The sequence below is a fragment of the Plasmodium relictum genome (genome assembly GCF_900005765.1).
Source record: "Plasmodium relictum strain SGS1 genome assembly, chromosome: 14".
Classification (NCBI taxonomy): Eukaryota; Apicomplexa; class Aconoidasida; order Haemosporida; family Plasmodiidae; genus Plasmodium; species Plasmodium relictum.
The window spans coordinates 1,780,032-1,805,032 of NC_041692.1; the positions used below are offsets into that span (position 1 = coordinate 1,780,032).

Genomic DNA, 25,001 nt, shown 5'->3' on the forward strand with positions numbered 1-25,001 from the left:
TTTATTTTTTAAAAAAGTTGTTAAATAATTATTTTCATGTTTTCTATTTATTTTATTTTTAACCTTTTTATTATTTATGTAATAATTGTTTGTTTGTTTTTTTTAAGTTAATATAAAAATTACGTTTGCCATTTTATACTGCATTAAAATTTTTTAAAATAATTTATATCATTACAAAAAAACTTATTTTTTTTAATTATGAAAAAAATTGAGAAATTTAAGTATAAAAATAAAAAGAAGTAAAATTACGAAAAATTCTCACAAAACAGAAAATATAAAAAAAAAAAATAATTATGTATACAACAGCATTTAAATTTACAGAAACATAAAAAAATATAGAACGTGTTCTATTTTTTTTTTTTTTCTTTGTATAAATTTCGTAATATTTTCTAAATTATTTTATATATCATAAAAAAATAAGGTTTCTTTTTTTTTTAAATATAAATCTTATTTAATTAATCTAATAATTTAATGTAATATTTTTTTTTTTTCTTTAATTTATTAAAATAATCATTTACATAAAAAATTATGAAAAATATTACATTCGAAGTTGTAAGAAAAAAAAAAAAAAAAATTAAATTATTGTATAAAAATAAATATAAAATTAAATAAAAAAGAGAATAAAAAAGACTAATATTCATTTAAATACAATGTACGAAAATTATGGATATTCAAATGTAATAAGCAATGATGTAAAAAGTTCATTAATTGAAGGAGAAAAACTTTCCAATAAATTTCGAAATAGAGGATTAACTAGAGACAAAAGAGCAACTATAAATTCTGTACTAGATAATAGAACTTTAATTATTTTAAAAAAATTAAAAGATAATTTATTAAATGAAATATACGGGGTCATTAGTTCTGGAAAAGAAGCTTATGTATTTAATTCACACAAATATTTAAATAATGAGGAAATTAATTCGATCAAAGAAATTATATTAAAACAAATAGACGAAAAAGAAAAATGTAGAGAAAGTATGAAAAAAATTATTTGTAAAAATAAAAATAGCATAAATGAACAAGATAAAAATATTGAAGAAAGTGAAAGGTATGAAAATGAGAAAAATGAAGAGGATGAAGAATATGAGGAATATAGCGAAGAATGTGAAGAATATAACGAAGTAAGTGAAGAAAATAATGAAGAAAGAGAAGAATATGAAAATTGTGAAATAGAAAATTATAAAAATGAAGAAATTGAAAAATATAAAAATTACATACATAATAATTTATATAAAATAAATGATATATATAATAATTCTGAAAAAATAGAAGCAAATAAATTAGAAAACATAAAATTGCAAAGTAAACCAGAAGAAACTTTTGATATAATAAATGAAATGAGAAAAATGAGTTATAAACATAAAAAAGACAATTTAGACATTTTTGATAATAGAAAAGTAGCTATATCCTTTGCTACAAAAATTTATAATACATCTATTTTAGTATTTAAAAAAAGATCTCAATATATTGAAGGAGAATTCAGATTTAGGAATGCTTATACAAAAAATACCAACCCACGAAAAATGGTTAAACAATGGTCAGAAAAAGAATTTCGAAATTTAAGACGAATATTAATTTATGGTTTAAGATGTCCTTACCCTTTGGTTTTAAAAAGTAATGTAATTGTAATGAGTAAACTTGGAACTCTGGATGAGGCAAGTCGTAAAATGAAAGATTTAAATTTGAGTACATTAAAATGGAAAGAATTATATATTGAATGCATTTGTATTTTAAGATTACTATTTAGTAATTGTAAACTTGTCCATGCTGATTTTTCAGAATATAATTTACTATATTTTTATAATCATATTTATATAATTGATGTTTCCCAATCAATGGAGCATGATCATCCATATTCTTTAGAATTTTTAAAAAGAGACTGTTTAAATATTACTAATTTTTTCAAAAAATACATTGGAAATATTCAAAATGATGAATCTAATGGTATGCAGTTAAATAATACTTATATTAATGAGCACAAGAAACAGTATAATATAGAAATCCCCATTAGTTCATATAATAATGAAATATCTTATGATTATTCAAGAAATCAGGCATTAAATGAAAAATCAAATGAAAGATATGATAAATACATAAATTTAATTAACTCTTCAAGCGAAGATTTTTATGACAACGTACAAATTTTACCTTTGAAGAAATTATTCGATTATATTGTATCATCTTCTCTTCCTGAAGATGTATTATACTTCTTAGAAAATGATAAAAAGAAAATTTCTTTAAATCCTTTCGAAATGATATATCTTCAAATTTTTGGCTTATTAAAAAATACCACTCCAATACCTAAACTAAACTTAAAAAAAATAAAAAAAAATAGAATTTATTTTGAAAAATTAAAAAGAGCTACATGTTACTATGTAACAAAATTTTCTTCTCAAAAGCGTTTTTGTCAAAAAAACTCTGATAGAGAACAAGTAGAAGAACAAATTTTTTTAAATTCATGGATCCCTTCATATTTAAATGAAATAAAAGATATCAGAACTATCGAAAAAGATTTAAAATTATTAAAAAAAGGGAAATCAATAGCCAATAATTTCATTTCAAACAATTATGATAAGACAGATGATTTCTATAAAAAAAATAATTATATTGAAAATAATTATGATAACACACACAACTGTGATAGTGAAATTAATAAAAATAACCTTTTGAGAAAAATTGATTTAGATGAAAAAAATGAAGAGTTAAATTCACAAAGGAGACAAAAATTAGATATTGAAAAAAGAGAGATTGATGAAATGGAGTATGAGAAAAAAAACGAAGAAGAAAATTTTACTGAATTAAATGAAAAAAAATTGTCTATTTCCTTTGAAAAAAATTCAGATCATGATTTGTCAGATTCATGTAAATCTTCTATATCAAGTAATTATAATTCTTGTTCATACAGTGAGCAAGAACAAGAAAAATTTAAAGGAATTATACCTGAAGGTATTACAAGAAAAGAATGGAGTAAATTGGTAAAAGAACAAAACAGAGAAAAAAGAAAACATAAAATACCTAAATATCAGAAAAAAAAGAAGAAAAAAAAATCTCATTTAAAAAAGAAAAAATAATACATCAATTATTATATAGAAAATTTAAGTAAAAAGAAAAAAAAAAAATATATATATATATATATCAATAATAGTATCATTATTAAATTTATAAATTTTTCACTATTGTAAATTTGTCCTATTCATTTTCAAGGTATATAAAAATTAAGAAAATTCTTTTCTTATAAACAAAAAAAGCAAAAAAAACGCAATAAGAAAAAAAAATGGGGAAAAATAAAGCTTTTAAAAAATATATAAAGAGCATACATAGGATAAAATTTTAACAGAAGTTACAATTTTTTTTTTTATATGGTAAAAAAAAATGAAAAATTTGCTTTAATTGTTTACATTAATATAAGAATATGTAGGATATTATAAATTTTCCTATTTTTATAAGTATTTATATTTATTAATTTTATGTATTATTATTAATATGATGATTTACTTTCCTTTAAATATTAAATTACTCCATATATTAATAATAATTGTGTAGTATAAATATTATTTAATGTTATATAACACCTTACACATAAGTTTGTTTTTTATGCCATTAATAATTTAATAATACAGTTTAAAGAATCTTCTTTAAGATGCTAGATAAATAATATAAGTATAAATATTTATAAGAAACATCTTAAAAAAGAGACTACTGTAAATATATAGATAATATATTATTAATCTATTTATTACAATTACATAAAAATTTAAATATACATACATGCATATATGTACTCATAATACGTCCTTACAAGAAAATCATCCTATGTTTACTTATTTAAGATGTACAGTCTTTTCTATTATTACTATTATTAAATAAAAATCCAAACATTTAATTAAAATTTTTACAAACAAAATTTCATTTGATTTTTATTTTGATCATGATATTATATATTTTTTGGCATACTTCTGTAATTTTTATTTTAATTATATATTACTATTTGTCTTATTATTTATAAAGATACTTTTTCTTTTAGATATTTTTTTTATTCTTTAATATTTTAATTTTTTTTTTTTTAAAGAATTAAGATGGAACTTTTTCTCGTTATTAAACTTTTTTTTTAATATATATTTAATTTTTAAAAAAATTTGGAAATAAACTCTTTTTCTTTTTTTAAATATGTTAACTCTAGAATATTCTTTAATTTTCTTTTAGTAAAAATCTATATATAATAATTTTTTTAATATTTTATCTCTTTTGTACACAATTTTTTAGCTCATAAGTTGTATTTTATGAGTAGTGTTTGTTTTAATTTAAAAGAGAAAAAAAACATAAATTAAGTCTTCATATGGGAACAGTAATTTAAAGGAGCAATACGTATACCTATATAAGTATTTGAAATATTTTTATTTTTGTCGTTACTTATATTTATATATATAAGTATTGCATACATTTTTAGTACTCATTTTCGTTCCCCCCCTTTTTTTGCACATTTGCACAAATTTAGTAAAAAAAAAAAAAATAATAAAGTATGAAATCATAAAATATTTTAGTATTTCAAGGATTCTTAATGATAAATAAACTTTTGCAAGCATTGTTAAAAAAATGTTAAATCATTAACTATTTTTTTCATGTTCCTATCTTTGTTTTGTTTTTTTTTTTTTATCTTCCTATTTTATTCAATATAAGAGAATGAAAAAGAAAATTATAAACAAATAACTTTTTTTTTTAATTACGAATATTAAATCATTTTTAACTTTTCATTTTTTATATATCTTTTTTTTATATTGAAAGTTCCGATATCATTTAAAAAAAAATGTCTCAAACTTGTATTTTTTATAAATTCTAAAAAAGAATGAACTTTTGTGATGTAATAAATTTATAATCTCAATGAATACAAATAATTTTTTATATTTAAACATTATATTTTATACCGTTAGAAATATTTCAACTTTAGTTTTTGTATTTTTTTTTTTACAATATGTAGTTTCCAATTAGTAACTCAAAAGGAGTATGTCATAGGCAAAGAACTACAGAATACGTTAAAGTATAATAAAAAAAAATAATAATAAATGAATGAATAAAAAAAAGTAATTCATCCTTCATATTAATATGACTATATAATGTTCTATTTTTTTCATCTATTTTAGGAAAATAATGGAATAACTAAATTTTTTTTAAAAGATTTAATAAAAGAATCATCACTAAAAAACAATGATATTGCATCAAATCAAGTGCAAAATAATGAAAATAATTTTCAACAAAATGTAAGCAAATTTAAACATTTTTTTTCTCTTGGATAAAAAACAAATAAAAAATATGTATTTCATTTTAATTTAAACTGCAATAGGATAAAAATCAATCTTTTAATGTTTCTTATATATGGGAAACTGACACCATAAGTGGACTAAGGTAAATATATGTAATGATATTTGATATAATATTAGAAACATATAAATAGTTACAAATGTATTTTTTTTATTTTTTAGGTTCATTAATGTTTTAAATAAGAAAGATAAAAAAAAATTAGGGTTTCAATGTAAATTAAAATAAAAATATCACAAAAAAAAATATATATAAAGATTTTATCTTAAAACATATATATAAATATATTTTTTTTAAAAGGTATTTATTGCAGAGATAAACAGCTTTTTAAAAAAAAAAGTAGTGTATTATATCATATGGTTACATTTAACCATGGCTTAAAAACAAGTGTTATAGAAGAATTAAAGGTTCCTTTTAATAATTATTATTATTTCTTAATATTTTTTTTTTTAAACTTCTTTTTTGTATTTCTGATTTTTCATATCCTATGTAAATTAGGAAAATAGTTACAATTCATTGTTTATTTAAATGTTTTTTTATTACAAAAAAAAAAAAAATCATCAATATTTTTATTCATATTTAAATAAATTTTAACTTTTGCAATATATTTTTATAATTTTACATTTTTCTTTACATACATTTTTAATTAAATGTAAATATATGTATTTTTTCTTTTTTTATTTGATAATAGATTAATGAGAGAAATTCGGACGATAGACTAGATTTTATCAATAATTTCAACGTAGAAAAACCTATAACGAAAAAAAAGGAAAATGAAGTTCAAAAAGAATCTGTGAATGATTATAATTTAATTAAACTTGAGATAGAATTTGTCTCAACTTTAAATTTATTAACACATGAAGAATTAAAGACACTATTTCTTTTGTTTTTCCCTGAAGATTTATTGTCAGTTAATGAATATATGAATAAAGAAAATATTATTGAAAATTTTTTATTAAATATAAATTCAATTTCAAAAAAATATTCTGGAACTATTAAAGAGAGTACATTTAATAAGAATACATATAATAAGATAGTTTACATAAATAATTTTATTTTAAATAACTATTTTTAATTATTAAAACAACCTTTTTTTTTTTCAGCATATAATTCGCATATCCTTAATAAAGACGTAAATCACATTACACTAAATGAATATTTGAATGAATTAAAAAACACAGCAAAAGCAGAATATAATATAAAATGTGATAAAAGTATCGGAAGTCAAGTTATCATTAATGAATTAATGAATTGTGAAAATAAAATTTACGAAGAAAAGGACACTTATGAAGGAGATAAAAAAATTGTATCAGAGTCAGGAACAGAAAATGAAAATGTAGCAACCAAAGATATAGAAAAAAGTAAAAAAGTAATACCAGAAGAAAATAAAAAAGAAATAATAGAAGATAATAAAAAAGAAATAATAGAAGATAATAAAAAAGAAATAATAGAAGATAATAAAAAAGAAATAATAGAAGATAATAAAAAAGAAATAATAGAAAATAAAAAAGAAATAGTAGAAAATAAAAAAGAAATAATAGAAGAAAATAAAAATAATATAATAGAAAAAAGCCAAAATAATATAATAGAAAATAATAATAAAAAAAATAAAAAAGAAATTATCAAATCAAATGAAAAAAATCATATAATAATAAATATAAACGATTATGATATTTTTAAACACAATGATAAGTTATTCATTAATTTAACAGCACATAAAGAAAAAGAAGATAATAAACAAAATATGGAAAAAGAAGCTTTTTTAATAATTAATAATTCTGCAATTAATAATGAAAATAATGATATAGAAGTAAACTCAACTAGCAACCACTTAGAAAATATAAATACTCAGAGAAATACGATCACTGATCATAGCAAAGAAAATGTTATAGGTGTTTTATTAAATATGAATAACAAAATAAAAAAAAACAAAAATAGAAATGAAACTAAAAAAAAAATTATTACAAATGTGCACAAAAAATCGAGAAAAAATGAAAAAAATTCATTACATGAAAAACTAAAAATAGATAATTTAGGCAAAAGAAGCTCATTTCAAGAAACTTTAATGGAAGAAATTTCAATTCAAGAAAATTTTATAAAAGAAAGTTCAATAAATGAAAATTTAATGGAAGATAATTTAATTGAAAATAATTTAGATAAGGAGAATAATAGTTTAAATTTAAATAAAAAAAAATATATTTTAGAAAATCATAAGAAAAACTATTATATAGAAAACTTCGATAACAATATAAATAAATGTATAAATAGTGTAGATATAGAAACAAATAATAATAGCGCAAAAGATAATTTATGTATTTATAACAATAACTTACCCTATATGAAAAACAATGTAAAAGGTGATGATATAAATGATAATAAAAGTAAAATAGAAAATAATCATATAAACAATGCTGAAAGTACAATTAAAATTAATGAAGTAAATAATACTGAAAATAATTTAAATTTAAACGACTTTAATTTAAAAAATACAAATGGTACATCTGTAAGAAAGATTAATTATGAAAAAAAAAACATTAATAATAATAATATATTAGTAAATCATGAGAACAGTAATTGTATCTTAAGTATGAAAGAAATAAAAAAAAAAAGAACGATATCAAATAAAATACTAAAAGAAAATGAAAAGCAAAAAATAGAATATGGTATTTTATTTAGAAGAAAAAGAAACGTAAAAAGTACATATAGTACAAAATTTTTAGAAGAAAAAAAAATAATGAACATTAAGAAAAAGCACACAAAAAAAATAAGAAAGATTAAAAAACCAACATACATTAATTATGAAAAAAATATTTGTAATTTTGTAGGTAAAAAAAAGATACTATCAACTAGAGAAAAACATAAAAAAAAAATGACAAACAAATCAAAAAGGAAGAAAATTGAAAATAGCTGTACCTTTTTAATTAAGGAAATCAAGCAATTATGCAATTTATCTAAAGAAAACATAATTCAACATAATGATGTAAATTTATTGTGCACACGTTCTTACCGACTATCAAGATATGTAAAAAAATGAAATCTTATATTAAATCTTCAAATTAATTTAAAATATAACTTTTTTTTTTTTTTTTTTTTTTTTTTTTTTTTTTGTACTCTTCAATTTTTTTTAAGAACATTAGAAAAAATATATATTTTTTTTTTTAATTTTTTTCCTTTATTTGTCATAATTTATTTTTACATATTTTAAAATAAAAATATATTTTTAAAAGATAGCAATTAGTAATATATAACAACCGTCCCTGCCTATATATATATTTAATTAATTCATATAAATTACTATTTCATTAGGGTTTTGCTTACAATTATCCTAATTTTATAATTTTTTATATATTGTTTTGCATGTGATTTTTTTTTTTTTTTTTTATATTCAAAAAATTATTAGTACAATTTATCGTTTCTCTTTTTTTACAAAATTTTTTTAATTAAAAATAAAAAAAAGAATATAAAGAAAATGAAACTGAAAGATACTAGTAATAAATGAATATATATATTTGAATTATTTTAATTTGTATGTTAATCTTTAACTAAAATACAAATAAAAAAAATAATATAAAAAAAATATTTAGCTAAGTTTTATATATATAATATTTTAAAAAAATCAATATGTACTAACATCAGATGAGCAAAATAGAATAATTCACAAATTAGATTTTAATATTATATTGTTAAATCTTATAATTTAAAAAATTTGTTTTAACTTATAAGCTATCCAAATTTTACATAACCAATGATAATAATTTGTTTTAAAATACAAAAAATTATTAAATAAGAAAAAAAAATGTCTCCTTATGAATATTTGTTCAAATATATAATAATTGGTGATACTGGTAATACAAACTAATTTAAAATACTTTATTTTAAAATTAATAATATAATACCATTATTATTATTTTTCTTTTTCAGGAGTAGGAAAAAGTTGTCTTTTATTACAATTTACAGACAAAAGATTTCGAGCTGATCATGATTTAACTATAGGTGTAGAATTTGGAGCCAGATTAATTAACTTGGACAATAAACAAATAAAGCTTCAAATATGGGATACGTATATATAAAAATAATAATGAAAAATATATATATATTTTATAATTTAGATAGAATTATATATCTTAAAATTATTTTTATTTTTTTATAAAAAATTACGTAAAATTAATTAAAAATTGTAATTATGTACTTAAATATTACTATAAATAAATATCCTAATTTTTGTCTATTTTATTTTATTTATTTTTTTGATAATAGTGCTGGTCAAGAATCCTTTAGATCTATAACACGGTCGTATTATCGTGGAGCAGCAGGAGCTCTGTTAGTTTATGACATTACCCGGTAGATATGTATAATTTTACTTGAGTTATGAAAAAATGCATATATAGTAAAGCCTTCATTTATTATGTATTTGTCATAAATATTATTATTTTGTAATAACATTTTAATTTTAATTTTAATTTTTTATTTTTTTTAATAGAAGAGAAACATTTAACCATTTAAACAGATGGCTAGACGAAGTTCGACAAAATTCAAATCCACATATGGCCATAATTTTAGTAGGAAATAAATGCGATTTAGAAAGAAGAGAAGTTACAACTGAAGAGGGTGCACAATTCGCTAGACAAAATGGATTAATATTTTTGGAAACTTCTGCAAAAACAGCAAAAAATGTTGAAGAAGTACTAAAAATTTAATTTCATATGTATTTTACATAATTATAACAGTTTTTTCTTTACATTTGATTGTTTTTATTTCAGGCTTTTGTATACACAGCAAGGAAAATATATGATAATATCTTAGAAGATGTTTATGACTTAAGCAACGAAGTAATTTTTAATATTATTATTCATTCTTTTTTTTTATATAAATTATAATAAAATTTTTACAATAATTTTTGTTCTTTGTAGTCTTATGGAATTAAATATGGACCAACTAGCCAATACTCAAGAGTAAAATTGGGTAATATATGCATAAATAAATACATATATATTATATTTACAAACCTTTAAATTTACTAATAATTTTTTTTCCTTAAGATTTACCTTCGATACCAGAATCAAGATCCTCATTTAGCTGTTGTTAAATTTTTAAAATCAGCATTGCATGCTTTTTTACAGTTGTTCTTTATACTTTCCTTTTAATTAAATATTATTCTTAAAATGATAAATTAAAAACAATTTAAAAAAAATTTTTATTTTAATGAATATATATTACATAATTTTTTATATTGTTCTTGCTTTTTTTTCTTTTTTAGTGTCTATATAATAATTTGTCCCTTTTTATTCAAAAATGAATTTTTTTTTTACATTTTGAGATATATTTAAATTTTTTTATTAAATTTAAAAAATGGAAAAAAAAAAAAAAATACATATAATATTCAAGTTTTTCTTCTTTCTTACAATAATAACTGAAAAATTACAGATTTTAAAAAGAAAAATAAGTAAAATGATAATTTCATTTTATTGTGCATAAAAATGCTTAAAGAAAAAAAAATATAAAAAAATAAGCACGAATACATATGTATGCTTTATCACATATTTATTTAATTAAAAAGAAAAAAGAATAAAGAGAGATATATAATAAAAAAAAGATGATTTTATATCTATTTTATAAATAATTTAATTATTTCTTTTCATTTGTATCTAAGTATTCTTTATATAAATTTTATTTAATAACTGTATGTTTTTGTAATTTTCTTATATTAATCATATAGGTGCAATATTACTATCTTATTATATATTGTTTTTATTAAAATTTTACATTATGTGAAATTTTTTGATATTCATATATCTTTTTATTCAAATTAAGTACTTTGAATTGTATCATAACTGTGTACACTACAATGATGTAAAAAATCATTTCCATAAATATCCTCAAAATAATCACTATGAAAATCTTTATCAATAAAATCATTCTCACTACTTACTTCACTCGTAGAATCATATGAGGATGAATAATTTTCATTTAAGTAATTCGCGCAATATATATTCTGCTTCATTGTTGTTTCTGTATTATAAATCTCATATATTTTCTTTTTTTCTTTTTTTCTTTTTTTATTTATTGTTTTTTTATCTTCCTTTTGTTCAAAATTTACATCGATTCTATTATCATTTTCACTTTCAATATATTCATCACTGTGCTCTGAAGGGATGTCTATTTCTACATTTGCACTACTATTTTTTTTTTTCTTCAAATGGTACTTTAAAAATTTGTATTCTTCAGATTTTTTATAAGTAGTTGCATTTATATATCCATTATATAAGTAACAATTTTTTATACTTTCATTTGCTTCGTCTTCATCATATTCTATGTTTTCAAAGGATGATGTGTCATTTTCTAAATAAGAGCTACTAGTCAATCTATCAATTTCTTTAATTCTGCTATAGTCACTAAATTGTGTTGTATTATAATCCGACTCAAAGCTAAAGGCTTTGTTGTTCAGAAGCAAAGAATTATTATGCTCATTCTGTAAATATGCTCCACCATAAAGATCAATTACATAATGTTCATTTGGCTCCAATACACATGAACTTTCAAGGCATTTATGTACCTTATCTTTTGTTATTCTATATTTTTTTTTTTTAGTATCGCAGGTTCCAATTTTATATTTTTCTAATGTTCCATTATTAAGTTTGTTTTTTAAGGAAAAATGATAAAAATGTAGTTTTAAATCACTAATATTATAATTTTTATTATACAACCTTGCAAATGTATTAAAAATATATTTAACATAGAGATTATTTACCAATTTTTTAGTTAATTTATTTAAAATTTTATTAAAGTAATTACCAAGAATAAAATTAAAAACCGTTTTAAATTTTTTTCTTATTTTTCTAATTTTTAGTCGTGACTTTTTTAATCTTTGTTTTCCCAGTAATTTATCTAACATCCTTGAAAAATTATTCCATGACATCTTTTTATTGCTATTTTAAAAATTTATTTTTTCTTATCTTTAATCATAATTATTTTTTTTAAAGACATAAAAATTATAAAAGAAAAGATAAAGATGAATAAAGTGACTATATAGAACAAAATGGTTATTTAAAATATTAAAAGCAAGCAAAAAATTAAATTTTCACTATAAAAAATTTACGTATTTGAGTCATACTTTAAATAAAATTACTTTTATTTAATATCATTAAAAAATATATATATAAATAAATGAAGGCAATAGTTTGAAAAGGTTAAATTATAAAGATATGTAATTTAAGACAAAAATAAACAAATACTTTATTTTTTTCTAAAAAGGAATTTATGGTATTTACTTTTTTATGTAAAAATGTAAGATAGCCTATAAAAAAAAAAGAACAGTTAGAATCCATAACTGCTCTACACAAAAATCATATTTTTTCAATAAATAAACAAGGAATAAGCTAAATTTAATTTATATAAACTTAAATTTTTATTTCTTTTTTAATAAAATAGCTTTTTACCAATGAGCTCTTTTCGTTAATATTCACATTAAAAGTATATATATATTTTTTTGTGTGCAAAAAAAAAAAAAAAAAATTAATCGTATACAAAATATGGCTTGCCCTCTAGAAGAAATAAAATTATTTGGGAATCCAATATTAAATTAAAAAAACTATTATTCAATAGTTTAATTCAAAATATTTACAAGAGTAGGAGAATCTTAGGTACTAACCTCATTTATAAAGGAGTGAAATGAAAATGATTTCTTTATTTTGGGCTCCTTTAAGATCTAAAAATATAAAATTTTATCAATGTTTCTAAATTCAATATACATTAACAATATTCAAAGATAAATATATGAATCCTCATGAATATTTTCCGTAAGTAAACATGCACGTACATAATATTTATGATCAATTGTGAATAATCGCCCTATTTTTATGAAATAATTGACATTAAAAAATTGAAATAATTTAATTTCTTTAAAAAATATATATCATTACATATATTTTAAAATTTTTTGGTGACGTGTTTTTTTAATTCCTATTAACTTATAAAGGAAAACTACTTCTAAATATTGAAAAAGAATGAAATTAAAAAATGAAAAAAATAAAAAAAATTTTCACAAGCAAATATATTTTTCTATTTAATATATTTTTTTTACAATAATTTATAAATCATAGGATAACTTCTTTTTTATAATACATAAAATATATATCAATATTTTTATAATTATATAAGAAGAAAAATATTTATTCATTACGTTGTAAATTATATGTTAGCTCTGTTCTATTATCCCATTTAAAATATAATATATACTCAAAAGTTTTATTATTATTAAAACATAAAAATGATGATAATATATGAAAGATATAAAGGTGTTTATCTATTAAAATTAAAAAAAAGTATATTTAATTTTTTTCTTCATGCATCTCAAAGATATATACATTTATATATAATTCTTAAAATTAAGTAGCGGATATACTATAAAGAATTTTAACTATAGATAATCAAGTAACAATGATTATTAACAATGAATATATTTTTATCATTATTATGTTAGTAACAGTAAATATATGAATTTTTGTTATTTTGTTATTTTCTTATTACAGGTATATTCATCATTTCAAATTATATTATAATTATAACAATTATAATAAATAAATATATATATGTAATATATGTATGTAAAATGAAAAAAATAAAATAAAATTCCCTTCAATTATATGTGTACAACTTATATTTCTTCAATTTTAATGAAACTTATTCATTTTTGTATGGAATTGTTTAAACATTTACACAAAAAATGAGAGTTTTTCTAAAATAATTTAAATGTTTTTTTATCATTTTTTTAACAAATAAAAATAATATTTATTAAATGTTTATTTAAAGAAGATAAAAAAACATAATTTTTAGAGCAAGTATTCTTAATAATTAGAAACTCAACCAATAAATATTTTCCATTTTAAATATAGAAGTTTTTATTTTATGGCAAAGTAAAAAAATTTCGAGAATTAAACTTTGATTAATAGATAAATTATTAAATTTTATTTCAAGAGATTGATTTTTAAAAATAGAAAAAGGTTTTTATTGTTATATTATCATCTCTTTATAATTACGTAGGGTACTAGAAATTTCTACATTAAAAATTATTTTTTGCTCTTATGAAACGCACAATTTTAATAAACTTATAAGTTACTTTTTATTTTTTTCTCTGTTCTTGAATTTGCATTTTGTTTTAAACATTTATATTTTAAAAATTTTGTCTTATGTTTTTTATTTTATTATAACAGAAGTATTATCTTTATAATTTTTTTTTGAATATACATAAATTAATAAAGTTAGAAAAAAATAAATTGTTGGGATAGTTCATATGTATGTGTATAATAATATTTCTAATTTTAACATAGTAATATAATTACCTAAAATAACTATCAAAAAGGAGCTGAAATAAATGATTTATTTTCATATTGTTATTGTGTTGATAATCTTAGGTGAAATTTACAAATAAAAAATCTAAGAATATTTTAATAATTAAAAATTAACAAGAAAGATATGTTACATCTCAAAAAGATGTTAAATTGAGAAATATTTATTTTTTAATTTAGATTTTTTATATAATAACAACCAATAATAAAGAAAACATAAATGGTATTTAAGTAATAGCATAAAAATACTTCAATTTAATAGTAAAGAAACGACATAATGAGATAAATATAACAAAAAAATATTCTTGTAATTATTCCTTAATTTAAACTTTAAGAAAGTTTATTAAATATCAAAAACTGGGAAAATTAAATGTATATTTTTGTTGATTTCACATTATTTTATACTTATTTTTGACGAAGTATTAAATTAGATAATAAATTGATATTTTAAAACACAAAATTTTAACAAATCTAAATTTCGTAAGCGTATACAATGTACTTATTCATGAACACTTCCAACTAAAGGTTTACTAATTTTCAATATAAAAACTTTATTTGTTGCAAAAATATAATTCAAAACATTAGAATATATGGATAATAGTTAAAATATTAATAAATAGGATTCTGTGAATGTAAACAATTCTAAGAAAAAAATGTCGCCAAAAAATATATTAGAAAAAACTACATCTCTTATTTCTCATAAGAAAAAATTCATAAGACTAATTTAGTAAATGTTATTCACTAAAATTTTTGTTTCTTGAAAAACAAAAATATTGTTAATCATAAATATAAAAAATATAGTAGATCATTATTAATGAAAATGATAAGAAGGTTCAAGTGAAATAAAGAATTTAAATTAAAATTTTTTTTTTTGCTTTTCTCTAATTGAATTAGATTGAATCAGTATAAAAACGATATTTTTTAATGTATTTTAAAAAAAGTAGAAAAAAGAAAAATATATATTAAGAAATTTATCATTAAAAGATATAATTCTTTTCCTATACTCATTAAAGCATCTGACAAAATGGAATATTTTTAAAAGTAATTATGCAAAAGTGAAATCATAAAATTATTTCTTTTTATACGATTTTTATACCTTCATAAATATATCCTACTTTATATATTATTAAGTATTTATATTTTTTGAAATTGGTACAAGAGTAAATGAAAAAAATACAAAAGAAAAGATATTTGGAAAGTGATTAAAAAAAGTAAAATATATAATTTCTTCATAAAAAAAAAAGGATTAAGTCCAAACATTAGTTTAACGCTTGGTCTATAATGAATATATATAATTTGTATATTTTCATAGATATATAAAACGTGATTTTTTAATTTAAAACATGTTTTTTAACTAAATTGATATGTTGTATTCCACTAATAAAATGTTTATAGTATGAATATTTATTATTGTTTCTCTTTTTTTTTTTATATATGTGTTAATTGTCATAGTAAAATTAAATATCATAATATTTTATTGGATGCAAAATAAATTTACTATGTTTATTGTACTTTTTTATTATTAGCGTCATACAATTTAAACTATTAATTTACTATATTATCTCATAATTTTTATTAAAAATTATAATTTATATGTTCTGTAAATATCTACATATTAAAAAAAAAATTATATAACTAGAAAAGAATCTTAAATAAAATTAAAAATGTGTATATTTTTATGTTTGATATAAGATTTCTTCTTATACAAAAATATGAATCATTATTATTTTTAGCTTTTAATTTTATCTAGATTTAAATAACGAGAAGACTTGTATATAAGTTCATTATTATTTTTTATACCAACACAACTAGATAAAAAGTATTATTTTTCATGTGTTAAAGACGCTATTATATGAAACGAATATTATACTTTAACATATCATCTTACTGTATCGTTGTATAAAGTATTTTTTATTCAACCTTTAAAATGTTATATATATTATATTTTCATTTGATATGTCCAATTTATTTAAAATTTTTTAATTATTTACTAATTTAACTTATTACATATTTATATAAAAAAAGAGATGAAACCCATTTAACAATTTATTTTAATATTTATGTTTACTTATATATATTCAATTCTTATAACTACTTTACATCTTTATTTCAATATATTACTTAATATTAATAGTTAAAATAAAATAAAATTAAATATTATTAAATTATATTATTAATTAATTACAATATTTTATATTTAATTATTTGATTAAAAAATTAATTTATTTATTTCATATAATTAATTATTGAAATTAATTTTATATAAAATTCTTATACTATTAATATAAATAATAATATTAATTTTTAATATTTATTGTTTTAAAATTTATTTATTTTTTTTATAATTAACTCAATATTTTATATTATTTAATTATTAAATCATTTTATTTTAATTAAATAATTATAAGGGTCATATATTGTTTTTATTAACATTTAATTAATGTTAATTTTAAATTAATATATTTTTTAATTGATTTATTTTATTTTATATTTTTTATAAATTAATTTATATGCTTGTGGTATAATTATTAGTAAATATTTTATATTCTAATGATATTTTATTGGGTATTTAATATACTAATTATATTTTATTAATATATATTAAATTTATTTAATATTTTTTCAATATTTTATTACCTATTTTATTAGTCACGCATTTAAAAATTATAAAATTTATTATTTATTTTTAATTAATATATTAAATTATATAATAAACTTGTTTAATATTTATTATTAATATTTATTTTTTCTACTAAAATATATATTAATTTTTATTGAATTAATTATTTTAAAATAATAATTATTGAACAATATTATATATTTTATAGAGTAATTTATGTATATATATTTATTTAATTAATTAATTAATTATATATAATAAATTTATTTATTTCATTTGTTATTTATTATTTTATTTAATATATTATTTATTTATTTATTTTATTAATTATTTAATTTAATTACAATTATTTAGATAATTAATTTAATTATATTAATTTATATATTTTATTATAATTATTTGTGTAATTAATTTATTTATTTTATTATAATTATTTATTTTTATTAATTTATTTTATCAATAGTTTACTTTTATTGTATTTACTTATATAATTGATTTATTTATTTCATATAACTTTATTATATTATTATGCATTAATTAATTTATTTTAATATATTTATTTATTTATTATATTTAATTAATTAATTATTTTAATATATTTAATTAATTAATTGTTTTTTTTATTTATTATATTATATTATATTACATTATATTTATTTAATTAATTGTTTTTTTATTTATTATATCATATTTATTTAATTACTTATTTATTTATTTATTATATTATATTTATTTAATTACTTATTTATTTATTTATTATATTATATTTATTTAATTACTTATTTATTTATTATATTATATTATATTATATTTATTTAATTACTTATTTATTTATTATATTATATTATATTTAATTAATTAATTATTTTAATATATTTAATTAATTAATTGTTTTTTTATTTATTATATTATATTTATATAATTATTTATTTATTTATTATATTATATTTATATAATTATTTATTTATTTATTATATTATATTTATATAATTATTTATTTATTATATTATATTATATCAATTATTTATTTATTATATTATATTATATTAATTAATTATTTATTTACTATATTATATTATATCAATTATTTATTTATTATATTATATTAATTAATTATTTATTTACTATATTATATTATATCAATTATTTATTTATTATATTATATAATTGTTTATTTATTATATTATATTTATATAATTAATTATTTTATTATTATATTTATATTTTATTTATTTGTTATATATATTTGTTCCCTATTAATTATTTTATCCTTTTTAATTAATTTATTTAATTTACTTATTATTTAAAATAGTTTTCTTATTTATAATATTTAAATGTTTTTATTTTTATTATTTAATTTTATAATATTAAATATATATATATATATTATTTAATTTATATTATTTTATTATATTTTTTATAAGTTATTTCCAGTATTATATACTATCTTTTTTTTTTAATCTTAAAATTAATATTTATAAAATTTTCTTTATAATTTTTTAATTTTAATATTCCTTTGTTTAAAATGAATTTATCCTAATAGTTTTTTATTTACTAATTTCGTGTAATAAATGTAATTTAAAATTTATAAAATTATTTAGTTCCTTATCCTTAATTTATTTTAAATTTGCATAAATACTTATTTTAATTATCTTTTATTAATGCTTTCATATAATTATTAATATTCTAAATAATTAATCGCTTTATTTATTTTATTATTTTAAATTAATCTTATGATTTATAAGAGTTTTTTGTTTAATAAAAGAATACTATTCTATTATCTTTATTATAGAATAGAAACTATTTTTATTGAATAAATTCACTCGTTCAAATATTTATTTATTACCTTTTTTATTCATAATATAATAATACAGTTGTTTTGTCACTTCCCTTTTTTAATTTAGTTTTATTTACATAAGTTTTATGTAAATGTTTAACAGTTTATTTTTTTTTTTATCTGAACTTTTATATAAATATACTTACAATAAACATAATATTAAAATATTAATTTTCATTTAATAGTTGATAATGATATATGTAAAAACTTGAAATTATATATATTAAAAATAAAATTTTGTTATATTTTTTGTAAATTTTATATTATTGATGTTCAAAATATAAAACAAAATATAATGTTAATTTTTTGATTAGCTCTTTATTTTGTATAGAACTCAACAGTGATCTTAATTATTTGTAACTTTATTTGTAGAATATTTTATTTTTTTTTTTTTTTATTGACATTAATTTTTTAATTTTTAATATTTATACCTTAAGAATTAAGAATGTTTTGTTTATATTCTTTTGTTAAATTTTATTCTTATTATAATTTTTTTAATACTACAGATACTTATAACATATATAAGCATAAGCATACATATTTTATTTTTTACATACATTTTTTATTAAAATTATAATGCTATATTATTCTTTATATTTTTATATCCCTTATACGGAAATTGGTATATATACCATGAACCATGAATATTTAAAATTAAAAGTTGACATCAACAAAATTAATTAAAATAATTTCTATTGAATAGATGATACATCAAAATAATATAAAATAAAGAAATTATTATCTGAAAATTTGCTGCAAAATTCTTTATGAAAATTTCAAAAATTACAATACACATTGTAAAATATTATTATATTGACGTAAGTTGAATTATTATTTTCAACGATTTTTAAATAATTTTATTATTTAAAAGATATAGCATTTATAAATAAACACGATTTTAACAATATTCTATGCAATAAAAGAAATTGATGAACAAATTTATATACGTTACTTTTCCTATTCACAACTTTTTCATAAAAGATTCATGGTGTTTACTTATTTTTTGAAATAAAATATAAAATTTAACATAAAGAAAAATATACTTTATATAAATTATATATATAACATAAAATATTTATAAAATTATGTAGTGTACCTTCATATTATTCCATTGTACAAACAAATTATATTAAAAAGTAAACAATATTAAAGGTATATATCTAAAACTGAACTAAAATCTCATGGTAAATCCCTTGATCATATTTACTACAAAGGTAGCTTTAAAAAAATATTCAAAATTTGAATAAAGCTTGTTATTAGGACTAGGATATTTATGTTATGTTTCAAAGTGAATTTAGAAATGAAATTAAAAATATTAGAATCTTTATTTATTCAATAAAAATTATATCATAACATTTACTTTAAAATTTTGCTATTATGTATTATTTGAATTCAAAAAGCTTTTTAAAATAAATAAACCATTACAATAAAAATATGTAGAAACATCTTTAGGACAACTTAAAAAGTTCTTTCAAATATAAATATGATATATTTTATTATAGTATGTATTTAAAATATACTTGTACATATGAACTTAAATCTATAATATTATATTATCTATTTAAAAGATTATTAACAAAATTAGTGCCTCATTAAATTGGGAAATTTAAATATATAATTGGATATACTTTCATTTTTTACAATTTTTTTACGTAAGAAAATAAAATAAGAAAAGAAAATCTACACATTAAAAAAAGCACTAATAATAACATTTATATTGTAATATTTAAAGTGAAATAATTTAACTATTTTTGTTATTTTCTAATGGAACATAACATTGAAAAAAATTGACAAAATTTGTAGATAATACATTTAATAGAAAATTGTTAATATTCATTTGAAATTTTCTTCCCTTTTGTATTTGAACATTATGTTAAATAAATTTCTCTTTTTCTCTTTTTCTCTTTTTCTCTTTTTTCTTTAATTTTTCCTTTTAATCTTTTTATTTAATTCTAAAAAGATTCTGTAATTTATTATTAAAAAAATATGGGGCTTATCTAATATAAAATTTTTATGATTGAATCACGTTTTAGAAATTTCGAATCTAATATAATTCTCCACCGAGAATTATGAAATATATTTCCATATATTAAACCTTGCTTTTTTTTGGAATATTAAATTTTATATAAAAAGAATTTTCTTCCATTAAAAATCACCCTAATAAATTAATTAAAAGACAACAATAATCCTTATTTATTACAGTGCCTATTAATAGTTAATCATCAATAATTTTTTTTGTGAAAATATGCTATTAAACTAAATTTAAAGATTAATAAACAAATAGTGAATCTAATACATTAATAAAAAAAAAAAAAAAAAATAAATAAAAAAATAAAAAAAAATTGAACATAAAAACAAAATTTTTTAATTATAATTAGGTTTATGTCACACAACTCAAAAAAAAAAAAAGATTATTCCACCAATCTAGGATTTTTAGAACACGACAAAAAGTGAGTTCTCCATTTATTTATATCAAATGATTCAATGGAAAGAGAACAATAATAACAAGAAAGATATTCAGTTTTTTTTCCATTACATTCATTCATTATATGTGTATCTAATAAATTTTTCTTTACAACTTTGTTACAATATTCACATGACGTATACATATAACTATGTGAACACTCAGATAAAAAATGATCATAAATAACAACTAATTCAACGATTAAGAAGCAATTTGGACAGGCACAAAGCATGGGACACTTCTTAATCCAATGTTTTTCTAAACCTACTTCTGTGAAACCTTCATCCATTCTATAACAATATTTACATGTGAAATCAGGAACATGACCTTCATTGTTTTCATTTATTTTTGTATAATCTTCATTAAATTCTCCTTTATCTGATATCTTTTCTTCATCATTTACATATATTTTTTTGAACTCTATACTTTTGTCTTCATATTTCTCTTTATCATTGATGATGTTTTTATTTAAACGAAAACTGCTTAATGTTACAGGGTGTTTTGTTTCCTCTTTTTTTACATCATTATTTTGTGGTTTCTTAAGCTCCTTGTTTTCTATAATATTTTTTTCTTCCAACTCCTGAATTTCTTCATGGCATATTTCTTTTTTTAAATTAATATTTTCCAAATATGTTAATTTTGAAATCTTAATATCTTCTTTATTGTCTTCCACGCATTTATTTATAGTTTTATAATCTTCTTTTATATTTTTTTCTGTACCATTGTTACTAATATTACTAATTTCATTAGTTGTTTCAATATTATTTTTACATGCTATAGTTTCTTTAATTTTTAAATAATTCTTATTTAAATAAGTATTTTTTTTTAATAAATCATCATTATTCATAAACATACAATTTTTTTGGGATATTTCATTTTCAATTTCTAGTCTTTTTTCATTATTGTCATACTTCTTGAATGAAAACTTACCACCATTTTGTTCTACTTTCGTTTTTTCTTTTTCTTCTTGGTTTATACGATTTATTATAAGATTTTTAGTATCAAACGAAATATTTAGTAAAAATTCCTCAAATAGTTCATCACGATTTTCCACAGTATTGTATATATTAACAAAAAAATCAAGAGATGTTTGTTTAATTGATTCAAGATCTACTTCAAGAAATAAAGATATAATTTCCAGTACTTTTTTTAAATTAATATCATTTTTCACAGATGTGTAATATTTGTTTATCAAAGAATAGTAAAAACTCATCAAACTAACAATTATCTTTTCATTTATTTCTGATGTTACATCAGCAGAAAAAAAATAAAACAACATTGATAATATAATAGAAAAAACATTTTTAAAAGAAGTGAAACTGTTATGTAACATCATCATTATTGTTTTTATACATATATCTACAATATCAAGGTTAGAATCATCTAAGCGTTTCAGAAGTGAAGAAATTATACATTTTAGGTATTTTCCATTTTTACTATTATAACTCTCAGAATCTGTATTATCTACGTTTAAAAAATAATCTTGAAACATAATCAACATTTTTTCTAATATGACGACACTTTTAATAAATATATTATAAGAAGAATCTGATATCCCCCTTTTGATGATTAAGCATAAAGATTCTATATTGTTACACCAAAAATTACTTCTTTTTTTTTCACGATCTTCAAATGGTTTATAAGCAAAATCAAAACCAATTTCTCGCTTTTTTTCATCATCGCTGCAAATTAATAGTAAAATTTTACTTAAGTCAATATCACTATCATTTTCGTCCACATTCTGATTAAAAATTCCACAACTTTTCTTTATATTTTTTATATTTTCATTAGACATAATTTTATTTATCTCTTTTTCGTAAAATTCGAGTTCCTTATAATATAAAACTAACCATTCATAATACCACTTCTTTGAACAGTCATTTACAATTCTTAATTGTTCTATATTTTTTATTATAATTTTTACCTTTATTTCTTTTTCTTTTAATCTTTTAGCTTTTCCATAATTCTCTTCTCTAACATATTTTTTTTTTTTTCCTTTTAAAAAAGTAATTATACTTTTTAAAAAAATAAAAGTGTTTACAATTTTTTTTAGTTCATTTGCCTTATTAAACTCTTCTTTTGCTACACATTCACCTTTTAAATTTTCAAAACATTTTATTTTGTTCTCTAATTTTTCATATAAAAAATTAATTTTATTTTTATCATACTTTGAAAACGATCTTCTAAAACTTCCGCAACATATTCCTTCTTCCGAAATGTTTTCTGTGATATTTTTATCATATATATGAAGACTATTAGCTATTTCTTTTTTTTTTAAGAATGTTTTAGTATTTACTGAATTACAATTATCATTATCATTTTTAATTTTTTTATTAGGTAAAAAGTTTAACTTATTACATGAAGATGTTATCTCAGATGAAATTGAAGGTATTTCTTCAGGAATAATGTTAACATAATATAACCCAATCTGTGAATAAGTGTTTAGATAGTTATTGTATGGTTTATGAAGTTTTAATTTGATAAATACACATTTTATAGTACATGGCAAATATACATATTTAAGTTCCCTAGCACAATAACTGGTAGAAGCATTATCATTAAATCTAAAAAAACCAACTTTTGAATAATCTTTATTATTGTTTGATACAAAAATTTCAATTTTCTTGGTTATTGTATATTCATGAGACAAAAATTCTAAGTATTTAATTTTAGCTGGTTTTATTTGTAAAATAATTTCTTGTGGATATGTACTATTTTTTTCACTTAACCATGGCTTATGAACTTTTTTTCCGGTATTTTTTAATAGATTTAAAATGTCATAATCTTTGTCATTGGATGATGCACTTAATATTTTATATTTTAATTTTAAATTATCTTTGTCTTTTGAGCTCATTTTAGACTATAACATAATTATATTTGCAATTTTTTAGAATTTAAAAAATTGTATATTTCAATGAAAAAAAAATTCTTGAAGTGTAATGGTAACAATAATTTCAAATCATTATCAGTAAAATAATTTTTTTCGGAAAATTTTACATAGAAATTTAATCTATTTAACTGTTTTTTTTTTTTTTTTTTGGTAAGAGAATAAAATATATAAATTAAAAGAATAAAATGTTTAGTGTAAAGTATTACAAAAAAAAAGAAAAAAAAAATTAACATATAATTCTGTAGAATGTGTTAATTTTTTTCTTTTTTTTAATAAATTTTTTGTAGAATTAATTAATGTGCATTATAATAAAATAAATTTTAATTATTTTTTTTTAAATTTAAATTAGGGTATTAATTCCTTGAAGTATATAAAATATGAAAAAAATTCAAGGAATATTAATAACTAAAATATTTTAGCTATATAAAAAGATTAACCAAATGACTAGAAACAATTTATGATTAAAAAAAATATAGATCAATAACTTCTTAATTTTTTATAAGTTATAAATTTGTTTTTATTTATATAACATT

At 17.4% G+C, this 25,001-nt stretch overlaps 5 protein-coding genes across 5 annotated transcripts, besides 1 other annotated feature; 3 read left to right on the forward strand and 2 right to left on the reverse strand.

Annotated features, from left to right (window-relative positions):
- Window positions 1-650: 650 nt before the first annotated feature.
- RIO1 (serine/threonine protein kinase RIO1, putative) lies at window positions 651-3,071 on the forward strand (the record flags this gene model as incomplete). Its single annotated transcript, XM_028679553.1, has 1 exon — window positions 651-3,071. One exon carries the CDS (start codon window positions 651-653, stop codon window positions 3,069-3,071), a length of 2,421 nt encoding a protein of 806 aa, XP_028535256.1.
- Window positions 3,072-4,843: 1,772 nt separating this feature from the next.
- PRELSG_1447100 (conserved Plasmodium protein, unknown function) lies at window positions 4,844-8,347 on the forward strand (the record flags this gene model as incomplete). Its single annotated transcript, XM_028679554.1, has 8 exons — window positions 4,844-4,858; window positions 4,976-5,029; window positions 5,139-5,255; window positions 5,339-5,400; window positions 5,478-5,527; window positions 5,614-5,720; window positions 6,005-6,317; window positions 6,417-8,347. The coding sequence occupies 8 exons, from the start codon at window positions 4,844-4,846 to the stop codon at window positions 8,345-8,347; spliced, it is 2,649 nt and encodes an 882-aa protein (XP_028535257.1).
- A 762-nt stretch (window positions 8,348-9,109) lies between these two features.
- RAB2 (ras-related protein Rab-2, putative) lies at window positions 9,110-10,399 on the forward strand (the record flags this gene model as incomplete). Its single annotated transcript, XM_028679557.1, has 7 exons — window positions 9,110-9,158; window positions 9,235-9,373; window positions 9,571-9,654; window positions 9,794-9,995; window positions 10,074-10,142; window positions 10,224-10,275; window positions 10,353-10,399. The coding sequence occupies 7 exons, from the start codon at window positions 9,110-9,112 to the stop codon at window positions 10,397-10,399; spliced, it is 642 nt and encodes a 213-aa protein (XP_028535258.1).
- A 720-nt stretch (window positions 10,400-11,119) lies between these two features.
- Window positions 11,120-12,229, reverse strand: PRELSG_1447300 (conserved Plasmodium protein, unknown function; the record flags this gene model as incomplete). Its single annotated transcript, XM_028679558.1, has 1 exon — window positions 11,120-12,229. The coding sequence occupies one exon, from the start codon at window positions 12,227-12,229 to the stop codon at window positions 11,120-11,122; it is 1,110 nt and encodes a 369-aa protein (XP_028535259.1).
- Window positions 12,230-17,211: 4,982 nt separating this feature from the next.
- Window positions 17,212-18,537: a sequence feature.
- A 2,988-nt stretch (window positions 18,538-21,525) lies between these two features.
- PRELSG_1447400 (conserved Plasmodium protein, unknown function) lies at window positions 21,526-24,432 on the reverse strand (the record flags this gene model as incomplete). Its single annotated transcript, XM_028679559.1, has 1 exon — window positions 21,526-24,432. The coding sequence occupies one exon, from the start codon at window positions 24,430-24,432 to the stop codon at window positions 21,526-21,528; it is 2,907 nt and encodes a 968-aa protein (XP_028535260.1).
- Window positions 24,433-25,001: the final 569 nt, after the last annotated feature.